The sequence below is a fragment of the Fukomys damarensis genome, unplaced genomic scaffold (genome assembly GCF_012274545.1).
Source record: "Fukomys damarensis isolate Sample0158 unplaced genomic scaffold, DMR_v1.0_HiC HiC_scaffold_17, whole genome shotgun sequence".
NCBI classification, from domain to species: domain Eukaryota; kingdom Metazoa; phylum Chordata; class Mammalia; order Rodentia; family Bathyergidae; genus Fukomys; species Fukomys damarensis.
In genome coordinates this window covers 52814256-52833135 of record NW_022900929.1, presented here as the reverse complement: position 1 = coordinate 52833135, position 18880 = coordinate 52814256, and the positions used below count along the sequence as shown (strand labels likewise).

Here is an 18880-nt window from a genome sequence, read left to right as displayed (position 1 = left end):
TTTACACGAAGTTACTTTTTAAACATTTTGTTATTCTTCAATCAGAAATACCTTTATGAAAGAACAGTGAGACTTTAAGAAACTTGAAATAAGCTTGTAGAACCTCAGTCAAGCATCTGTACATGTAAATGTATTTGACAACAGCGATGCTATTTGTCCTGAGAGGCCCCGCTGTGTATCAGAACATTTATGAACAATACTGCACCTCTTCTTTGTCTTGCTACCCCTTTGTAGGAAATCAACAGGGTAATTTGTATGCCCGTGTTCCTCATGTAAATTAGGTCATTATCTTTTTAAAGGTAGGAGTCTCCCATACATGATGGAGCTTTCTAAGAAACAGACTTGACCTTTCTTTCCCTCTATTCAGGGTGCCTGCGGAGCTTGCACTCATTAGCCTGAATTTGACTCCATGATATTTTTACTTAATTTTGTTTTTTTTTTTTCTCCATGTTGGAAACGGGGCAACCATTTATATTATTTCTTGACCTGAGATGCTCTTTAATCTCTTTCCAGCTGTGGCATTTGTCATTCAGTCACATTAGGATGTGGTGACCCTTCTTGCAACATGACAATTCCCAACTGTTACTTGATTTATTTTAGAGAAGGAACTAGACACAGCCCTGTGGACTCAGCTCCATTTAATTAGTGTTAACCAGAGCAGTGGATAGTAAAGCAATTTCCTCTGGAATGGAAACATGTTTTATGATATAGTAGAGGAAACAAAAAAAATTTTTTAAAGCCCTAGTTTTTAAGTACCCTAGATTAACAACAGACTTAAAAATAGTGCTCTCTTCCATTAGTAATGATGAGTATGACAATACTTATTAGAAACAGTTATAATAATAAGTGGGACTTGAACTTTGGGCTTTCTGACTTAAAGCCCATATTCTTAATAATTTTGCTAGAATTTTGTTTATGATGGTTTCATCAATATGCCAAGGATTGTGCCAAGTAAATTTGAATAAGGAGTTTTATGGACAGGGACACTGAGGTCCAAAGAGGATGCTGTCACTTACCCAAAATCACTCATACGCTATAACCAGGATTAGATCCCAGATCTGCTCTTACATGATGCTCATGTTTTTTATCATTATAACCCCATCCTGCCTTTACAGCCAAGAGGTCATCTCTTAGAACAAGCATATCTCTAGAAAACATTGCAAGACACATTTTAATATATGTCAAAAATATGATCCAATTATGATTCTGATGGACTTCGTTTTTGATCTTGAGAAACTATATTTATAGATTATTAGGATGTAGTGAAATGCAGAAACATAACTGTATATTTAAAACATGGGTTTTAAAGGCATGTTTTCCACCATGAGCATTAATTGATTATTTTAATATATGCATATACACTATCCTCCAGTAATCTGTTATATCAAAATGAACACAAAACAAGTGAGTGTAGGTAGTATACACTGACACACTTCATGGCACAAGTGGTATAAGAAGGTAAGGACCAGAGAACAGAGCTGTTTATTTCACACAAATGCCCATTTTTCAGAGAGCTTCCTAGAGCGGAAGGCACTGTGCCGAGGAATGGGTAGGAGTTAGCAACATGAGGGGTAGCTGTTTGCAAAGCCAATAAAAAGGATGTGTGAAGACTAAGAAGAAGTCCTGTGTTAGTAACAGTTAGAGCCAAAAGAATGTTGAAGAGTGTTCTTGGCCAGCTTCTTAATGATAGATGGCATTAAAAATTTCATTTTATACTTATCTTCCTTTACTTCCATAAAGTTCCATTGTGTAACTATTTTAAATAAACATTTTATTTTATTTTATTGACAAAAAATAACCACGTATATTTGATCACCCTCCCTGGCAAGAGGCATTGCTGTTTCTAAAGCAGGTGTTCTACTGCAGCACAGAGCTCAGTGTCCTGACAGAGAAGTAAATGATCTCTCACGTGTTAATGGTAGGTAACTCCCTTGGTTTATGAGTGGATGCTAAAGTACTTCTTGAGCAGGGTTTTAGCCTTGTCATCAAACATTCTTACTATCCTGCTGCTTGCTTCTCATTTTACAGCAGAAAGAGAAGAAGAGAGGCGGGAAGGAGAATGTCTTTCTTTATGAACAGGAATGAATGTTAGCTTAACTTTCCTAATAGAACACAGGTTTTGATACCCATATGCCTGGTAACTAATAGTATCTAAGAATCCCTACTTGAATGTTAGTAATTATGTCCTATATACCTGAAAGCATTAAACATAATTAGCTGTTCTATGACCTAGAATATATAATTATTAGAGATTGTAACTATGCTGAGTAAAAGAGACCATTAAATGCCTCTTGGGCGAGTCCTCCAGTAGGTCCTGCTCCATGATCATTCTGATGAATCATTCTCATTAATTGGTTCCAGCGCTTTGCAGATTTATTAATTATCTCAATATCTTAGTCATTTTCTTTTTAGAAGCTTGATAAATGTTCATTCTATTTTTTCTACATCTTCTGTAGTTTAGTATTTCCATGTAAATTTTTATACTTCAGGTGATCTTTTTTTAGTACAAGATAGGATATTGTCAGGTAACCTTTTTATTTTAGTACAACATAGAAGAATAAGATTATAAATTGTGTTTTCCCCACATGGCTAGTGTTACTAATTGTTAATTATTTTTAAGTGATGTTTTCTTTTCAATTGAGATATATATAATATATATATAAAACCATAATAGAAATTCATACATAGGCTAGATTTCTCGGTTAGTAATTTTGTCTTATTGATTTCTCTCTCATACAACCACCACATATTTTTAAACATCATTACTTTATAGAATATTTGGCATGGAATAAAGCTAAACCTCTTCATTATTTATTCTCCTACTAAACTTTTCCATTCTTACTAGACTCTTTTAAACCTTAAAGAAGGACTTTAGGATAATTGCACTAAGCCCAAATATTTATTACCCAATTGAACTAAATGTTCTCTTAAGATTATAAACGTTTGAGCTTTCATATATAATTTTATTTGGGTGTATTAAAAATAACTCATTAAAACCCTTACACTTTAGTTCATCTGTTCCATTCTAGACTTGATTTTCTTCTTGAGCAGGTTTTCCCCCCTCTTTTGTGTATATTGTTTACTCTAAAGATAGCCCACTTTTTTAGAAAAGATACAAACAAAATTACAGTTGCATCATTCAGCTTGTCTCTGTTATTGTTAAACTATTATTTTTCTCTGGGTGAGGCCTCTATATCTACCTCTTCCTTTGTTCACAAGATTCAGCCTTTTATTCACTTTTAGCCTTTTCCAAGCTTTAGCTTTTTCCTGTCTTTTAGCCTTGTGGAGTGGTCTCTGGACAGAGCCTCCTGCCTGCATTCAGCATGAACTCGTGCTGCCTGGCGTATGAGTGACGCACTCCCTTTCTGAGGATGAGCCTGACAAGAAATTTGCTGACAGTCACACTTGTGTATCTAGTTACCACCTCCTAGTCTTCCTTATTGGGATAATTTATTAATTACTGTACTATCATTCTGGCTTGTGGTAACTTTAATCTCTGCTTGTAGCCTTTAGGTCCCTTCCCCCGTTTTTGGAGTGCATGGCCATGCAGTTACAATTTTCCGAAACTCTCCGAGCTTCCTAATGGACATATCTAAATATATTTTGATTTTCTTTTGGCTTCTACCATCTCTGGGAGGATACACTCATACACCTGCAAGGTTCCCACTGTAACACCTCATTATTGTTTTCTCTGGTAAGTTGTGAAGTAAAAAACAGTTTCCCTTTTTTGTTTCTTCAGTCAACAGAAAGGTGCTGTTGCAAATGTCTCAACGAGAATTCATCACATATTCTTGTAAGTGGGAGCTATGGGGTCTCCCTAACTCAAGACTCTAGGTCTTTCTAGGTTAACAGAAATTTAAAATGTGAACAAGTTGCATAAGGAAGAATCTGAAAGTTGTCTTTGAAAGATCAGCTGAAAGGAAAAAACAAAACACCAACTTAGAGTGTAGGTGTGTGTGGATGGGGCAGGGAAGGGGATGTAGATGTAGCAGGCTGAATTCCACATACACTGTCTCGCACAACTAGCCCACAGACACAGAGGGCTGTCTGCTCTGCTGCCTTTCTCCTGGAGAGTTGAGAGTCACTCCTGCTAAGACCCTGACCGTGCTCCAAACATGGAGCATTGAAAAGCCACGATCAGTGGAAAGAAATGTATAAAAATGCTTCCTCTTCTTTATCTGATTCTCTGCCTTTCCAAACACTCTTCATCCTTCAGGATTCTGTATAGGGGTCCCTCGGTGATGAAGCTCTCCCTGGTAGACCGACACACACTCAGCCACCCTTTCTTTATATGTTTCTATTTTCATACTTCGTATTATTTAAGATATCATCATTCTTTTGAGGGTTTGAGCCCTCAGCACTAGCACCGTTTCTTAGGCATTTCCCTACTTCCAATGTGTATTACATTACATAGTAGGGTCTAGATATATCTATAAAATATGCTGTAAACCCATTTGAAGATATTAGAGCTGGCTGGCCTCCACAAGAGAACTTCAGAGAGTTATGGAAATGTAATTTTAGAGGTTTGCTTTTAGAACTGTGACCATTAAGTAGAAGTTACTGTACAGTGTTGAAGGATCACTATAAAGAACTTCCTAATTTGATATATTCACAAATGTAATAAGCTGATTATAAATAGTATTCATTCAATCATGGAGAACTCTTAAGCAACAAAGAATATACTCTGTGTCTGTGTGTGTGTGTGTATGTGTGTGTGTCTGTGTGTGATAGGAAGTAAAATAGATACGTTTTTGTCTGTTTTTTTCCCCTAATAATTAGGACTGAACCCAAGCCTTCACACATAATAAGCAAATAGTCTACTGAGCTATGTGTCTAGCCCTTTTTTTTTTTAAGATAGTATCTTGCGAAGTTGTCCAGGCTGGCCTCAAACTTGTTATCCTCCTGCTATAGTCTCCTGATTAGGTGAAATTACAAGTATACACACTGCACCTAGCACAGATATGGGATTTTTAGCCACAGAATATTTTAAAACAACGTGTATGAGGGAAAAAAATGAGAACCAAGACCTGTCATGTAAAGGTACAAGATCCCAATAATGAATGTAACTGTACTATATACCTAAAATGTACCAACAAACTCAATTAAAAAAAAAACAATGTGTATGGCATTGGTATCCAGAAGTTATTTTCAATATTCTAGATGTGAAGGACACAAACAAACAAAAATTCAAAATAAAGGTTTACACAGCAAATCTTTTAGAACTTTGAAAACTTCAAAATGTTCTTTAGGCCAGACTTAATGATTCACTGTGGCAGCACTGGCTATCCTGTGCCCTCAAATCTGAAACAGATCTAACTATATTTTATTTTTTGTAAAAATTCAAAAAAGCGAATTATTTTTTAACTCTCATTTGTTTGGAGGGGAGAGATTGAAAATGTGGAGTCCACGGGGAATGTGTATTAAAATAATTTTTTATTAAACACAAGTAATTTGTTTATACATTTTGTTGTATGAAATATTTGATTTCCCCAATATTTTAAACATTACTGGAGGTAAGATGCCTGCAACAGTAGATGTATTATATTAGATTCCAATGTTTTAAACATTCTTTCTCAGTGATAAAATAAAAATGCACCTTATAATCTGTATCATTTTAATGGTCAAAGAAATATAAATTGAATGATAATAGATGAAAGAATCTGTATGATTTTCAAGTGTTGTTGGCTAAGTCCAGAACCTTTATTACCTAGTGTAGTCAGTTCCTTAATTTCTGAGTCTGTTTTCTCATTTGTAAACTGAGAATAGCTGCAGCCTAGATTGCTTCTGAAAAGTTGAATGAGACAAAGCTTGTAGAGTGTTAAACATTTCTTCGTATTATATCAGTCACAACTTTTCATAGCTAGAGTTAATACGTCTCCCAAATAGCAAAAATTGCCAGTAAAAATGATAGAAATCTGAGGTCTGACATTATTTTATCATGCAAATAATTTTGACCTCCCAATATTATTTGTTTTGCTTCAGAAACCTTATTGCTTCTGCACTACTAACCAGTTTACTCCATTTTGTGCAACAATTTATAATATACCTTAAAGGAACTGATTATATTAGGGTTTGGGGCTCAATTACCTGTTTCAAATGCTCAGTGAGTAAGGAAAGCATGTCATTTTCTCCTCTCCTGCACACTGGAGTATAACAATAGGCTGTGAATAGAACAAATCAGAGAGACACAAATACCAATATAAGGGACCCATTGTGTTAGTGTGTTGCCCTGTCATGTGGTTTTAATTTTGTTTGGCTGATTATGACAGACTGACAGATAGCACATTGTTTCCTCCTTGAAATCTCAAGACATTTTCATATTTCTGTTCTTACCTGTCCATTTTGATTCCAAAACTTAAATGAAATGGAATTACAGCATTCACTTTGTTTTCCTGTGCTAAGTGATTATCTCTGAAGTGCAATTTTGTGATTAGGCGAGACGGCGTGCATATACTCAGCTAATGCTGATTTCCCCCAGGGTGCAGAACAGGTAAACTCATAATGAATGGATGTTGTGCTTTGATTTCAAATGGGTGTAAAACCTCACCACACTTGGTAGTTTTATTTTAAAAAATGTGTTTAATTATTCTAAAATTAACAGGAGAATATTAAAATTGAACTTTAGAAATACGACATTTAAACATAAGTCAAGGGTGCTAACTGCTTATGAATGTTAATCCCTTCAAAAAATGAAAAAAACAAATTTACCTGGCATAAATGGGAAAGGGGTGTCACTGAAAATCTGTAGTTTAATTATTTATATTTTTCCTGATTAATTCCAAAAATGTCCGAATGCAGCTTCTTATTTGTATTGTCAAATTCTAGTGTTCCTTATTTTGAAAGCTGCAATAATTAATGATTCAACTAATTACTGTGATAGTATTGTCACCATTGTTTTGTTCTGAGGGGTAACTTTGAGGTTCAGAAAAGAAGGTAGGAGTTAATGTTGGCACAGATTATTTGACTATTTTCTTTAATATTTTAGGAAGATATTTTGTACATGATTGCATACAAGTATAAAGAAAATTTAGCATTCCAATAATTAGATATTTTTTTTGGTACTGGGGATCGAACTCAGGTCCTTGTCAATTAGATACAGTTTGAACAAACCACCAAAATCAATGATTGGTGCCCAAACTGTACCTGTTTTACTTCTTTACTTGGAAAAAAACATTTTCCATAATACTGAAGTGGGAAATGTAATACTCAAGCTCCCAATCTTACTTCAATTATGAAGGAAGAGAAAAGAATATAGGATAGTTTTCGTCTGAGTCCTTTTGGGGTGGAACTTTTATGAAACCAAGCGAGCCTGGCTCTGTTCTAACATCAGATGAAGTTTAAACTTTAAGAGACTGGAGAAGTTCCTGTTATTGAAACCTTCTCTTTTGAGGAGTGAGAAGCTGAGGCTCATGGCAATTGAGGGAGATATCACTCACGCAGTGGCACACTTCCCCTGGCTCTTCTGACTGCCAGGACCATGTTCTCTGCACTATGCGGCTCAGTCCTAGCTGTGGGCTCCTGCGTGCACATAGGTCTGCACCCTGCCCTATCCATTAGCATATTCAGAGAAGAGCTGGTCTCTCATTTTCAATTCTTTATAACTTTCTATTTCTTCATTTAGACAATCACCACAAAACACCACGAACCACTTTTATAATATAATAAAAACATCATGTGGAAAAGTATAATTTTAAATAAGTATAATTTAGTGAAATAATTTTCATTTTAAAAATCTGGCAAGTGTGGTGAGGTTTTACATCCAACTGAAATCAAAGTGCAACTACTTGCTTGGCACCGTGATTGAAATAGCATTTAGAACATTCAATATTCTGTACAAGTGCGGTATAAGATAAGGAACAACAACAACAAAGATAACAGGAGGTGCCCTAAAGTGTGAATGTAGTTCACTAAAGTGTATTTCTCTGAGTGAACTGCAGTTTGACGGTGTGTGTTTGAAATCTTTCTGTTTGGCATGTCTCTCTTCTTTGTCATATCGAAATACATTATTTTTAAGTCTGGGTTCAATTCATCAGGGTTTTCTTTTTACAATATTTTTGAATACCTTTTAGGTTCATTTAGAAGAAAAAAATCAAAATATTTTAACTAATTCCAGGTATTTCCGAAATGACTAATCCTTTCATTCATGCTTTCTCCTAGAATTTTGAGTATTTGGAAGTGGCTTGAAAGTTTGCTAAACAGAAAGAGTGGCTATGCCACTATTTATAAAACTAGCCAGGAAGAATAAAGTATAGCGTCTCCACATGCAGGCTGTATTTCCTTGAATCTTCCCTAAATTTTCCTGGAAAGTCCCATCCAAGCTTTTGTCCCTATGATCCATCTGCATGTTAATTACTTACAGATCCATCCAATTTCTTTTTTGATGTTACAGCTTCTGCTACATTTGAAGATTTCCAGATTCGTCCCCACGCTCTCTTCGTTCATTCATACCGAGCGCCAGCTTTCTGTGATCACTGTGGGGAAATGCTGTGGGGACTGGTGCGTCAAGGCCTCAAGTGTGAAGGTAACTTGTTTTCTTCCCGAAGAAGTCAAATCCATGTTGGAGAGATCCACTTATATTGTGCTCTCTGCAATAGTGTTCTCTGTCCTCTGAAATTTCCTCCAGGCCTTTTTTTGGATGTATGAACACTATTTTCTTCATGTTTAAAAATGTCCTGTCTTTGTTATATCTGGTCTGACCTGGGACTGCTGATTTGCATATTTCCCTCCCTCCCATCATAGCTCATCTGTATTAACAACAGACCAAAAATAAAATTTGTATCATAACTAAACCATGAATCAGAATAGTAGGCATTGAAATGAGCAGAAATTCAGAAAATTAATCAAACCAGCGAAGATCACTCCACTGCTGAGTTGGGTCATCTGGCATATACATCAGAGTTTCTATGCCAGTACCTGAGTGTTATCATATCCACAGGAAAAATGCCTTGAAGTGCACAACTCAGCATGCTGCAACACCCCGATGAACTTTTACAGCCTTCACCAGTCATCCCCTGCTCTGGTGGGTTGAGGAGAATAGATCTCTTTAGACTTTGGCCAACATGACAAAGCTTTGTAATGTATAAATACACTCATCACAATTACTTAATTTATTCGATGAGGAAAACGCTTAAGTGGCAGTGACCTAGAAGATAGTCTGCCTAAACTCTTGTTTCATGAAATTTTCTCTGACCTACTTACTGTGTGACACATGAAGAAATTCAGAGGTATGGTCAGCAGTTGCATGGGGCATGTGAATAGTAGTAATATTGAAAAGAGAATAACATTTCCCTAAGTGAAAAATGTACTTCCAGTGTTCAATTACCTACCATACAGAAACCAGTATGTGAACTGTCTTACATTTCATAGTAACAATTTTACAGGGCAGTTACAAGTCTCTTCATTTTATAAATAGGAAAACTTAGATGAAGTCATTTGTTCAAGGGGGTGTAGAAAATCAAGTTATAGAAGGAGAATTTAAATCAGTGTAGTCTCAATATCTCCTTTTCATGTCCACTCACATTTGTGGGAGCTAAAAATCACTTAGATAATTAACATGGACTTTCGTTACTAAATCCCTTAAAGCCCAGGCTCATTATATTGCCAAACATTTGCAGAAGTTATAACCAGGGTAGTTGCTCAGCTTCTCTAATAAAATCAGAATTCAAAACCCACTTAAAGATTGTGGGGAGGAGGAATCAGAGAAAGCTCACGAGAAATTTTGAATTTTCAAGTAACCTCAGGAAAAATAGAAGTACTATTTTTTAAATTCAAAATTTAAAAATTCATAGTTTACAAGTAATAGTGGAATGATTTTGAATTTCTGATTGAACAAAAGCTGTTTTTGTTTTCATTCCAGGATGCGGTCTGAATTACCATAAGAGATGTGCATTTAAAATTCCGAACAACTGCAGTGGTGTGAGACGGAGAAGGCTCTCAAATGTTTCCCTCACCGGGCTCAGCACTGTCCGCACATCCTCCACTGAGCTCTCTACCAGTGCCCCTGATGAACCCCTTCTGGTACGGCCTCCTGTTTATCCATTTCCCTGTTTACATGAAAAATCTGTGGGGCTTTGTGATAACAGTGTCAGTCAGGTATTGTGCTGGGAGTGAGGACAAAATCAAGAGTGTTAATGACTGTTTCCTCATAACCTGTGCTATGGGTTGGTCAATACTTCATCAAATATCCCACAGCACTTAGTTTGCTTTTATCTCTGAGTTTAGTGAAATGATAAAACATGTGAGGTATCATCATGGCCGTAGGGCTGGAGCAGCACAAACCAATGTGTTAATGTTGCAAAACATAGTTTGTCAAAATTTGGAAAACAAAGACGAAAGATATTCTCTGTTGATTACTAGAGTAATTTGTGGCACAGCTGAATATTTGTTTTGGGAGAAAATTTGAAACTGGCTTTTGTGAAAATATGAGTCTTTTATGGCTTGTATATATGCAAATAATCATCAAACATGCACCACTAAACCACATTATAATAATGGCGCTTAACACTTTCCATTAACTGTAAAACATCTTTTGGATATGACTTAAGTGTGATTCTCTAAGGAGGTCACTTTTTCACCAATGGTAGTATCCCACACTCTACTTTCACAAGGAGTTTTTATGGGGAGGGCCTTATGTTGTCAGTCATTCTTTAAGCGAAACTGTTGAGGGAGGTGAATACGAACTCCTGCCAGCAGCTAGAAAAATAAGTCTAAAGATATTCATTTGTACAGATGCACATTTTAGAATATATGTGAATGGCTCTATTTTATTCTATAAAATTATATTATGTAAATTATATTCTTACTGAAAGATGCTCAAGTAAAAATTTAATTTTTAAAATAACTGTCAGGTTAACTTCTCAGCCTAGAAGTTCTTTGGTGGAATTTGAATTTTATAAGCTTCAGAAGTTATTCTTGTTGTTATGAATAGTTCTTGAGAGTGAAGGTATTTGTCATGTAGGCATTAAATGATCCATAATGAAACAAAAGTATAAATCAATGATTTCTTTTCAGTTTTACCTGGAATAACTCCTGAACAACTTGTTAAACAACTCGAAAAAAAATTCTAAATCTCTAGTCATTCCTCATGGAATCTAGAGTCAATTATGTATAAATATATACATTTAGGTTATGTAACTATGACCTTTACCGTAGGTTTTTGTACATTGAGCTAAACTGTTTAATTGCTTTAATCGATTGAATAAGTATTAAATTATTTGAATTACTTGGCTCTAAGCTGTATTTTATTTAGGATGTCAAAATTCATTAGTGTTTCATTGATAAATGGAAGCTTTTTAGTAGAATACTTAAGTCTATCTTAAAATATATTTTTAAATCATTTAACCATTTCTCTCCAGAATGCTTGCAAAATTATGATCGCATAAGACATTTATGATATGAAAAGCTATAAAAGCCATAGGATGCTTTGAAAATTATTGGTAATGTAAGACTTCATATGCTTTTAAAACATTTTCTTCAGAAGGGGACATGATCAAGACATAATATAGGCATGTGCGTAAATATTGCAGTGAAACACTTTGATTTATAGGATTAATATGTTAATAATTATAACAATAAAAATGCCTTATGGCTAACTTTAAATAAGAAATGCCCTTGGGAATAATGATGTAACATTACTTAACACCATGGCTTTTAGATCATGTTTTACATGCTGAAAACCCTTTTGTATTCTGTTAAGTGTCTTTTTTGGTTCAATTTCTGAGAAAGTAGGAAACATTAGTCCACCTTGGGTGGAACACTTTTGCCTTTGCACCAATTTTATGTCTTGACTATTTTTTATAGGATCAAACCCACCCTTCTCTGCTCAGGCATGCTTGGATATCCCTTTTCAGCACTGGGCAGAACTATACATTTATTAAGAGGACAGAAACTATAGTTTAAAAGTTGTAGTGACTGTCTAGTCAGAGATGACATTAGGGCAAAAAAGAGAAAAAACTTTTTGTTTCTATATATAGTAAACAGTATTTTCCATTTCTGAAGAGGATGTTGACCTATGTAAAGGTGGGATTGCTCATTAATTCCATTAGATTGTCTACTTTACAACTCTGTGATATTACGTATGTGAATTTTCTCTCAAAATATGAGAAAATGAAGTTTTCTTTGCCATAATTGCCTATTTTGACAAAATATCTGATTTTCCATACAGATTAAAGCATCATTATTCTTTTAATTTGTTCAATTTTGACACACAAATTGAACCTCAGATTTCCATCATGGTGCTCAGTTGAAAAAATTTTACAGCATAGGTAATACAAACTTTATCGTTCATCACTTTGGCAGTAACTACATCCACTATGTTAATGATAAAGCAGTCCATCTTTCAAGAAAATCTGAAATGTAGTCCATTTATGTTACAACAGCTCAGTAGGGAGGTGTATTTCTTTTTGGCAACTATTACCAGTCTTAGAAGGAAACAAAAGAAAAACTCAGTAGATCAGGAGAACACAATAATATGTTGTATCCTAGGTAAGTATACTTATTGGAATTATATCAATTTTATGAACTTTTGGACAACTGTAGAAGTCAGGATCATATGTTCCTATCATCTTTCTATGCTTTGTTCATTGTTTTATTTTATTTACCTCTGTTCTTTAGTATTAGAGAAGGGTCAATGGAAAACAAGCTGTGTGGCAATTTTAGGAAAAATTTTCTTAATGTGTTGGAGAACTGTGTCCCTATGTATGAAAGAGAAGTTAATTCTCCCACAAGGGACAATTATAAAAGCTGAATAAAATATAACAGGGCAGAACAAAGTTTAAAGAACATTATTTATAGACATCTAAGGGCATCCAAGTCAATTAGGATTTGAGGGACAGATCACAGAAAGGTCAACAAACAGAGCAGCTTCTCACAAGGTAGAATTGTCCAGTCCAAAATATCCACAGTGCTGAGACTAAAAGCACGTAACGTAGAACAACCCCAGAGAACTGCCAGACATAAAGTCACAGCTAAGACAAGGTAGTGTTACACAGGGTTTAAGTCTGAACTGTTAAAATAATGTGGTAGTACCTAAGACAGAAAAATAAACCAGTGAAATAAAAGAGTCCAGAAAGTGCACACATATACAGGCCAACTGATTTTTACTACAAGAAACAATGGTCTTTTCAACAGATATTTCTGGCACCAATTAGACATCTATATGAAAATACAAATTTTAACTCTATGCCATGTACAAAATCAATTATATATAGACTGGGAACTTGAAGGAAAAAAATATGGAAGAATAAGTACAAAAGCTTAGAATAGGAAATGCCTTTGTAAGATTCAAACCATTGAGTAGCAATAAAGACAACTGAGTATCAATAAAATTGCACATTTATTTCATCCATAAGTAATAGCAATGGAAAAGCACGCTATAGAAAGGGAAAAATATTAACCTCATTGCCAGGGTATATAAAGAAAATTTACAGAATGTTGGGAGACAGCCAGCTCCACTTAAAATGTAGCAAATTGTCCAACTAAACTTTATGGAAGAAGATAGCCAATAAAGATGAAATTGTGCTTAAAACCATTAGTGACTGAGGAGTCTAAATTTAAATCTGAAATGATATATTTCTGCACTAGATTACCTAACACTGAATGAAAACCTAACACTAACAAGTATGTATTGGCAAAAATACTGAGCAGCGAGAACTTACACATATTACTTCTTGGAATACAAATGGGCTCAACAACTTTGGAAAGCTGCTTTGGCAATTACTTTCTGAAATTGATCATATGTGTATACATATAAGCAGTTCTACCTCCAGGTAGAACCGAAACTGTTAAAATGTGTGCACAGAACAATACATTACAAGCTTGCTTTTAATGTCTTTTCATAATAGCTAAAAACTGGAAACAAGTGATTTGTGCAGTCATACAATAGAATGCATTAATGACATACCTGTAGAATGAATAAACCACTGATTCACTCAGCAGTGTGAATGTATATCACAAAATAGTATTTAAAGAAAGAAATCAGACCCAGAAGAGTATATATGTATGAGCCCAGTGTATGAAGTTCAAATCAAGAAAAGCTGACTTATGGTAAAGCACACCAAAATAACAGTTCCTCTCAGTGAGCTGTCAACTGGGAGAGAACAGAATGAGGCTTCTAGGGGACAGGAAGTATTCTATATCTTCATCAGGAAAAGAGGTTACATAGGTGAATACACATGCAAAGCCTCAAGAAGCTATATACCTTGAACTTTATATACTTTATTCCATATAAATTATACCTCAATAAAAATGTTTTGAAAAATAATATCAATAGCTATCCAAATGGCAAATTATAAAGTCACTAGAGTTCATCACAAATTATATAAGAAAAGAATGAAACAATATACCAGAATAATTAAATAAAGTTATAAAATTCCTTTTGCTAATTAAAAAGGTATTATAAAGCTGACATTGTTTAATAACACAAAATAAATTATTTGGATGTTAAATGTGCTGCAGCATTCTGAGATACATAGAATCTATCTGCATAATAAACATTGTATTTTACAGTAATTTTCACCAGAGATGAAAAATTATAATTCATACGAACTCTTTGAGGGAGTAACAAAACAAACAAAAGCAAAACTCTGGTATCATGTTATATAAACTATCAGTGGAATACTTGGCTCTCTTCTTTATGCTTTATGGATATTTCTGGTGATTCTAACTTCACAACAAAATAAAAAGATAGGCTGTCCATATAGTTCCCAATATCCTTCTAAACATGATTCCATAAAATATTCTGCAAGTAAACAAATCTTGTTTAAATAAAGTTTGGAAATACTTTCTGCTCCACCTAACTAGTGGTTATCAAAATAGTTGTTAAAATTCATTAAATGGCTAAAAAATCTTGCAATGATGAGATCAGTGTTCTTAAACTGACCTAAATATGGAATCTCTGTTTCTCATAAAATCTAAAAATATCTTATTGGAAAAAAGGCATTTTGAGAAAAGAAAACTTAAGAGAAATTAGTGAATGCATGCATGTTGCACGGTCCCATCTTCAGATCTCAGAACGCTCACACCATTCATCTGAACTTGAATTCTAATGTGAGGTCAGAGTAAAATGGTCTTTAGGGCTCCCAACTTGATGAAAATCATGAGCTCATCTGGCAGTTGTAGAGACAGAAAGGCTAAAACCTTTTTCAGAAATTGAAAATCTTTATTGATTTCTGTCTCATATAAACAGGGCTGTAACTTTTTCCTTAAAAGTCACAGTTGGATCTGTATTCAAATGAGCAGTGAGTTCTGCTTGTTCTTCATGTCCATCCAGAAATATTGTAAGTAGTACTAGAAAACGATTAACTTTGACAGAACTTCATTCTAAATGAATGCAGCTTCCAAAGTCTCCAACCTTCTGGTCACCTGTAGCTTATGAATAAAGAAATAAAGTTTCAGAAAACAAATAAGTTTTTTCTTAATTTGTAATAATTCATTACTAGAAAAAAAATCACTGGTTTCAAAAACACCTTCATGCTTTATTTTTGAGAAATAGAGTCAACATAGTTTAGTCTTGGTTTGATTTCTTTTTTCTTTTCTTTTCTTTTTGATTTCTAATTATCAGAGCAGTTTGATAAAGCTAGAGAGAAACGGATTTATAAAAGAATATCTTCAATATAAATTAGCAGATAACTCTTGTTCAAGTTTTATTTTTCATTAACACTACTACTTCTTAAATACAAAATCCAGAGTAATATTTTTACTTTTGAATTATTTTTTTTTCTCATTGAGTTTATTGGTACATTTTAGGTATGCAGTACAGTTACATTCATCATTGGGATCTTGTAACTTTACATGATAGGTCGTGGGTCTCATTTTTTCCCCTTACTCCTGCCCTCCCTTCACACCTTCCTCCCTTTTCAACCTTTTATTATTTCAACTTTGAATGCAATCGGACAGAAAACAGGGACTCTCATATGAATAAAGAATGGACTGTAGAATATTGTCTTATTAAAACTTTTACTACTGGACTTCTTGAATTTGTAAACAGCTGACTGATACTCATTACTCATCAGCTTATTCTGGCCTGCAGGCAGTTAAGAGCTACATAACATTTGATTACTTTGATGACCTTTTTCTTTTTCCCATTGAGAAGATGAATTATTATGAGGCAAAATGTAATCTTTCACTTAAAGGTCAAAAATGCTTCATTTTGACTGCAGTTTATTTTCAACAAGTGAAATAAATGTTTTTCATCACTAAAAATATGACAGGTAGATTTTTTAATTTTTTACCTCTACCCACTCACAACCGCAACATGTGTCTTTGTAGGTATAAGTTAATCATTGCAACTCTATTTTATTTTATAAGTAGCCAGCTCAATTGTCCTTATAGCTACAATCAGTATAGAATTTTGCATTTATTTGAAAATGTTCCTATATCTATAACATAGTTGAGTATTATGCACTGCTTTCCTCTAATAACACTGTTTTCCTATCTTTCTCTCCTTTTATTCTCCATCTTTGCCTGCTTTTTGCACTTACAACTTCAATTTTCAGTCTCCTGTGAGTCCTGGCTTTGAGGTAGGTACTAAGGCTACCTGGTAGTAGAATTGTGCCTTACCCTCTCTTTAAAAATAACATTTTAATATTAGATTGACATCAACATTTACTCCATGAAAATTAAACCCATTGAACTTCAGATAGCCTACAGATTTTTTAAAAATCTAGTTGTTATTGTTTAACAATAGCAAATGAAATGTGTATTTAACAAAACAATGCAATCATTAGGTTGGTACTGTCAGATAAAGCCTTCATTATTATTATTAATATTATTATTATTAATGTTATTTGATTCCATTACATGGTATCACTTTGAAAAAACAGCGAGATAAGTTGACAATGAAACATTACTGTACAGTCAGCCCCTTCTTTCTGTTGTAACATATTAATAGAAACTCATTCCTATTGAACTATATTCCAATAACAGTTGCCACGGAATTAGGCAAAACAAGGATATTCTCTTCATATGCATATGTTTTGTTTATTTGTTTGTTTGAGATAGGGTCTCACTGTGTAGTTGACACTTATCTGGAACTCACTAAGTAGCACAGGCTAGTCTCAAACACACAGCGATCCTCCTGTCTCAGCCTCAGGAGTGATGGTATTACAGGTGTGTGCCACCATGCCCAGCTATATGCATATGTTTTTTTTCTTTTTATTGAGTTTATCTGTACATTTTAGGTATACAGTACAGTTACATTCATTATTGGGATCTTGTACCTTTACATGACAGGCCTTGGTTCTTGTTTTTTCTCCTTGCCCCTGCTCTCCCTTTATCCACTGCTCCCTTCCCCATTTACAAACACTATATTTCCATTTTTGCAATTTCTCATATTTTTTTCTTTTCCCTTATTCCCTTTCCCCTACCCTTTCCACTTTCCCTACACCTTTAGCCCTTTTCTTCCTATTTCACATTGTACTATTATACTTTTTCACAAAGAGAAACTATTTGGTATTTACACATGTGTGACTTATTTATTTCACTTAGGAGTATATCCTCAATATGTATCCATTTTCCTATCATGAATCTAATTTCCCATTCTTTATGGCTGAGTAATATTTGATTTTATACAAAATCTTTATCCAGTTTCCAACTGATGGGCAAATGGGCTGTTTCCAAGTTTTAGCTATTACAAACTGTGCTGCTATAAATATGGGTGTGGATACATCACTGTGATATGATTCTTTTAGTTCTTTTGGAAAGATACCCAGAAGAGGGATGGCTGGGTCAAATGGTACCTCTAGTCCAAGCTCTTTGAGGTATCTCCATATTGATTTCCATAGTGGTTGCACCAGACTGCACTCCCACCAGCAATGGAGAAGGATTCCTTTCTCCCCACAACCCTGCCAGCATTTGTTATTGTTTGATTTCTTGATAGCAGCCATTCTTTGTGGGTTAAGGTGGAATCTCAGTGTTTTCATCTGCATCTCTTGAATGACCAGTGATGTGGAACATTTTTTCACATATTTACTTGCTGCTTTTATTTCTTTGTCTGAGAAGTGTCGTTTCATTTCAGATGCCCATTTTTGAATTGGGTCTTTATATTTGGGGGAGTTGATTGTTTTGTGCTCTTTATATATTCTAGGTAATAGTCGTTTGTCTGAGGAGCATCTGGTAAAAATTTTTTCCCACATTGTAGGTTGTCTCTTAGTTCTGTTGATGGTTTCTTTTGCAGTGCAGAATCTTTTTAATAAGATGAGATCCCAGTTGTTGATTCTTTCTGCTAGTTCCCATGCTATTGAGGATTTGTTCATAAAGTTTTTTCCTATGCTAATGTCTTCCAGAGTTCTGCCTAACTTATCTTCCAGAAAATTTAGTTTTTCTGTTTTGATATTTAGATCTTTAATCCACTTTAGTTTTAATTTAGTGCATGGTGAAAGATAAGGGTCTAGTTTTAATCTTTGGCAGGTTGAGATTTAGTCTTTTCAACACCATTTATTAAAGAGGCTATCTTTCCTCCACTGGGGATGGTCAGCTCCTTTGTCAAAGATGAGGTAGCTGAGTACATCTGGAGTTGTTTTTATGTCTTCCAGTCTGTTCCACTGATCCTCAGGTCTGTTTCTTTGCCAGTACCCATGCTGTTTTAATCACAGTGGCTTTGTAGTATAGTTTCAAATTGGGAATTGTTATACCCTCTGCCATGTGTCTGTTGCCTAGGATGGCTTTTGCTATTCTAGGTCTCTTATGGTTCCAAATGAATTTTTGCATTATTTTCTCTAGTTCTGTGAAGTATACTCTTAGAATTTCAATCGGGATTGCATTGAATCTGTATAGCAGTTTTGGTAGTATGGCCATTTTCACTATGTTGATTCTTCCTACCTAGGAACAAGGGATATGTTTCCATTTTCTTATAACCTCTTTGATCTCTTTTTTTTTTTTTTTC

At 34.5% G+C, this 18880-nt stretch overlaps 1 protein-coding gene across 3 annotated transcripts in view; it reads left to right on the top strand.

The window, feature by feature from the left end:
* Positions 1 to 18880, top strand: part of Prkd1 (protein kinase D1) — a 230349-nt gene that overhangs the window by 147384 nt on the left and 64085 nt on the right. For 2 of the 3 annotated variants that reach the window (XM_010633542.2, XM_010633545.3), the window contains exons 3-5: positions 8390 to 8521; positions 9857 to 10017; positions 16494 to 16517. In XM_010633542.2, coding sequence (XP_010631844.1) covers positions 8390 to 8521; positions 9857 to 10017; positions 16494 to 16517 — 317 coding nt within the window. The remainder of the gene's footprint in view (positions 1 to 8389; positions 8522 to 9856; positions 10018 to 16493; positions 16518 to 18880) is intronic. The other variant, XM_010633543.2, reaches the window with a different exon arrangement.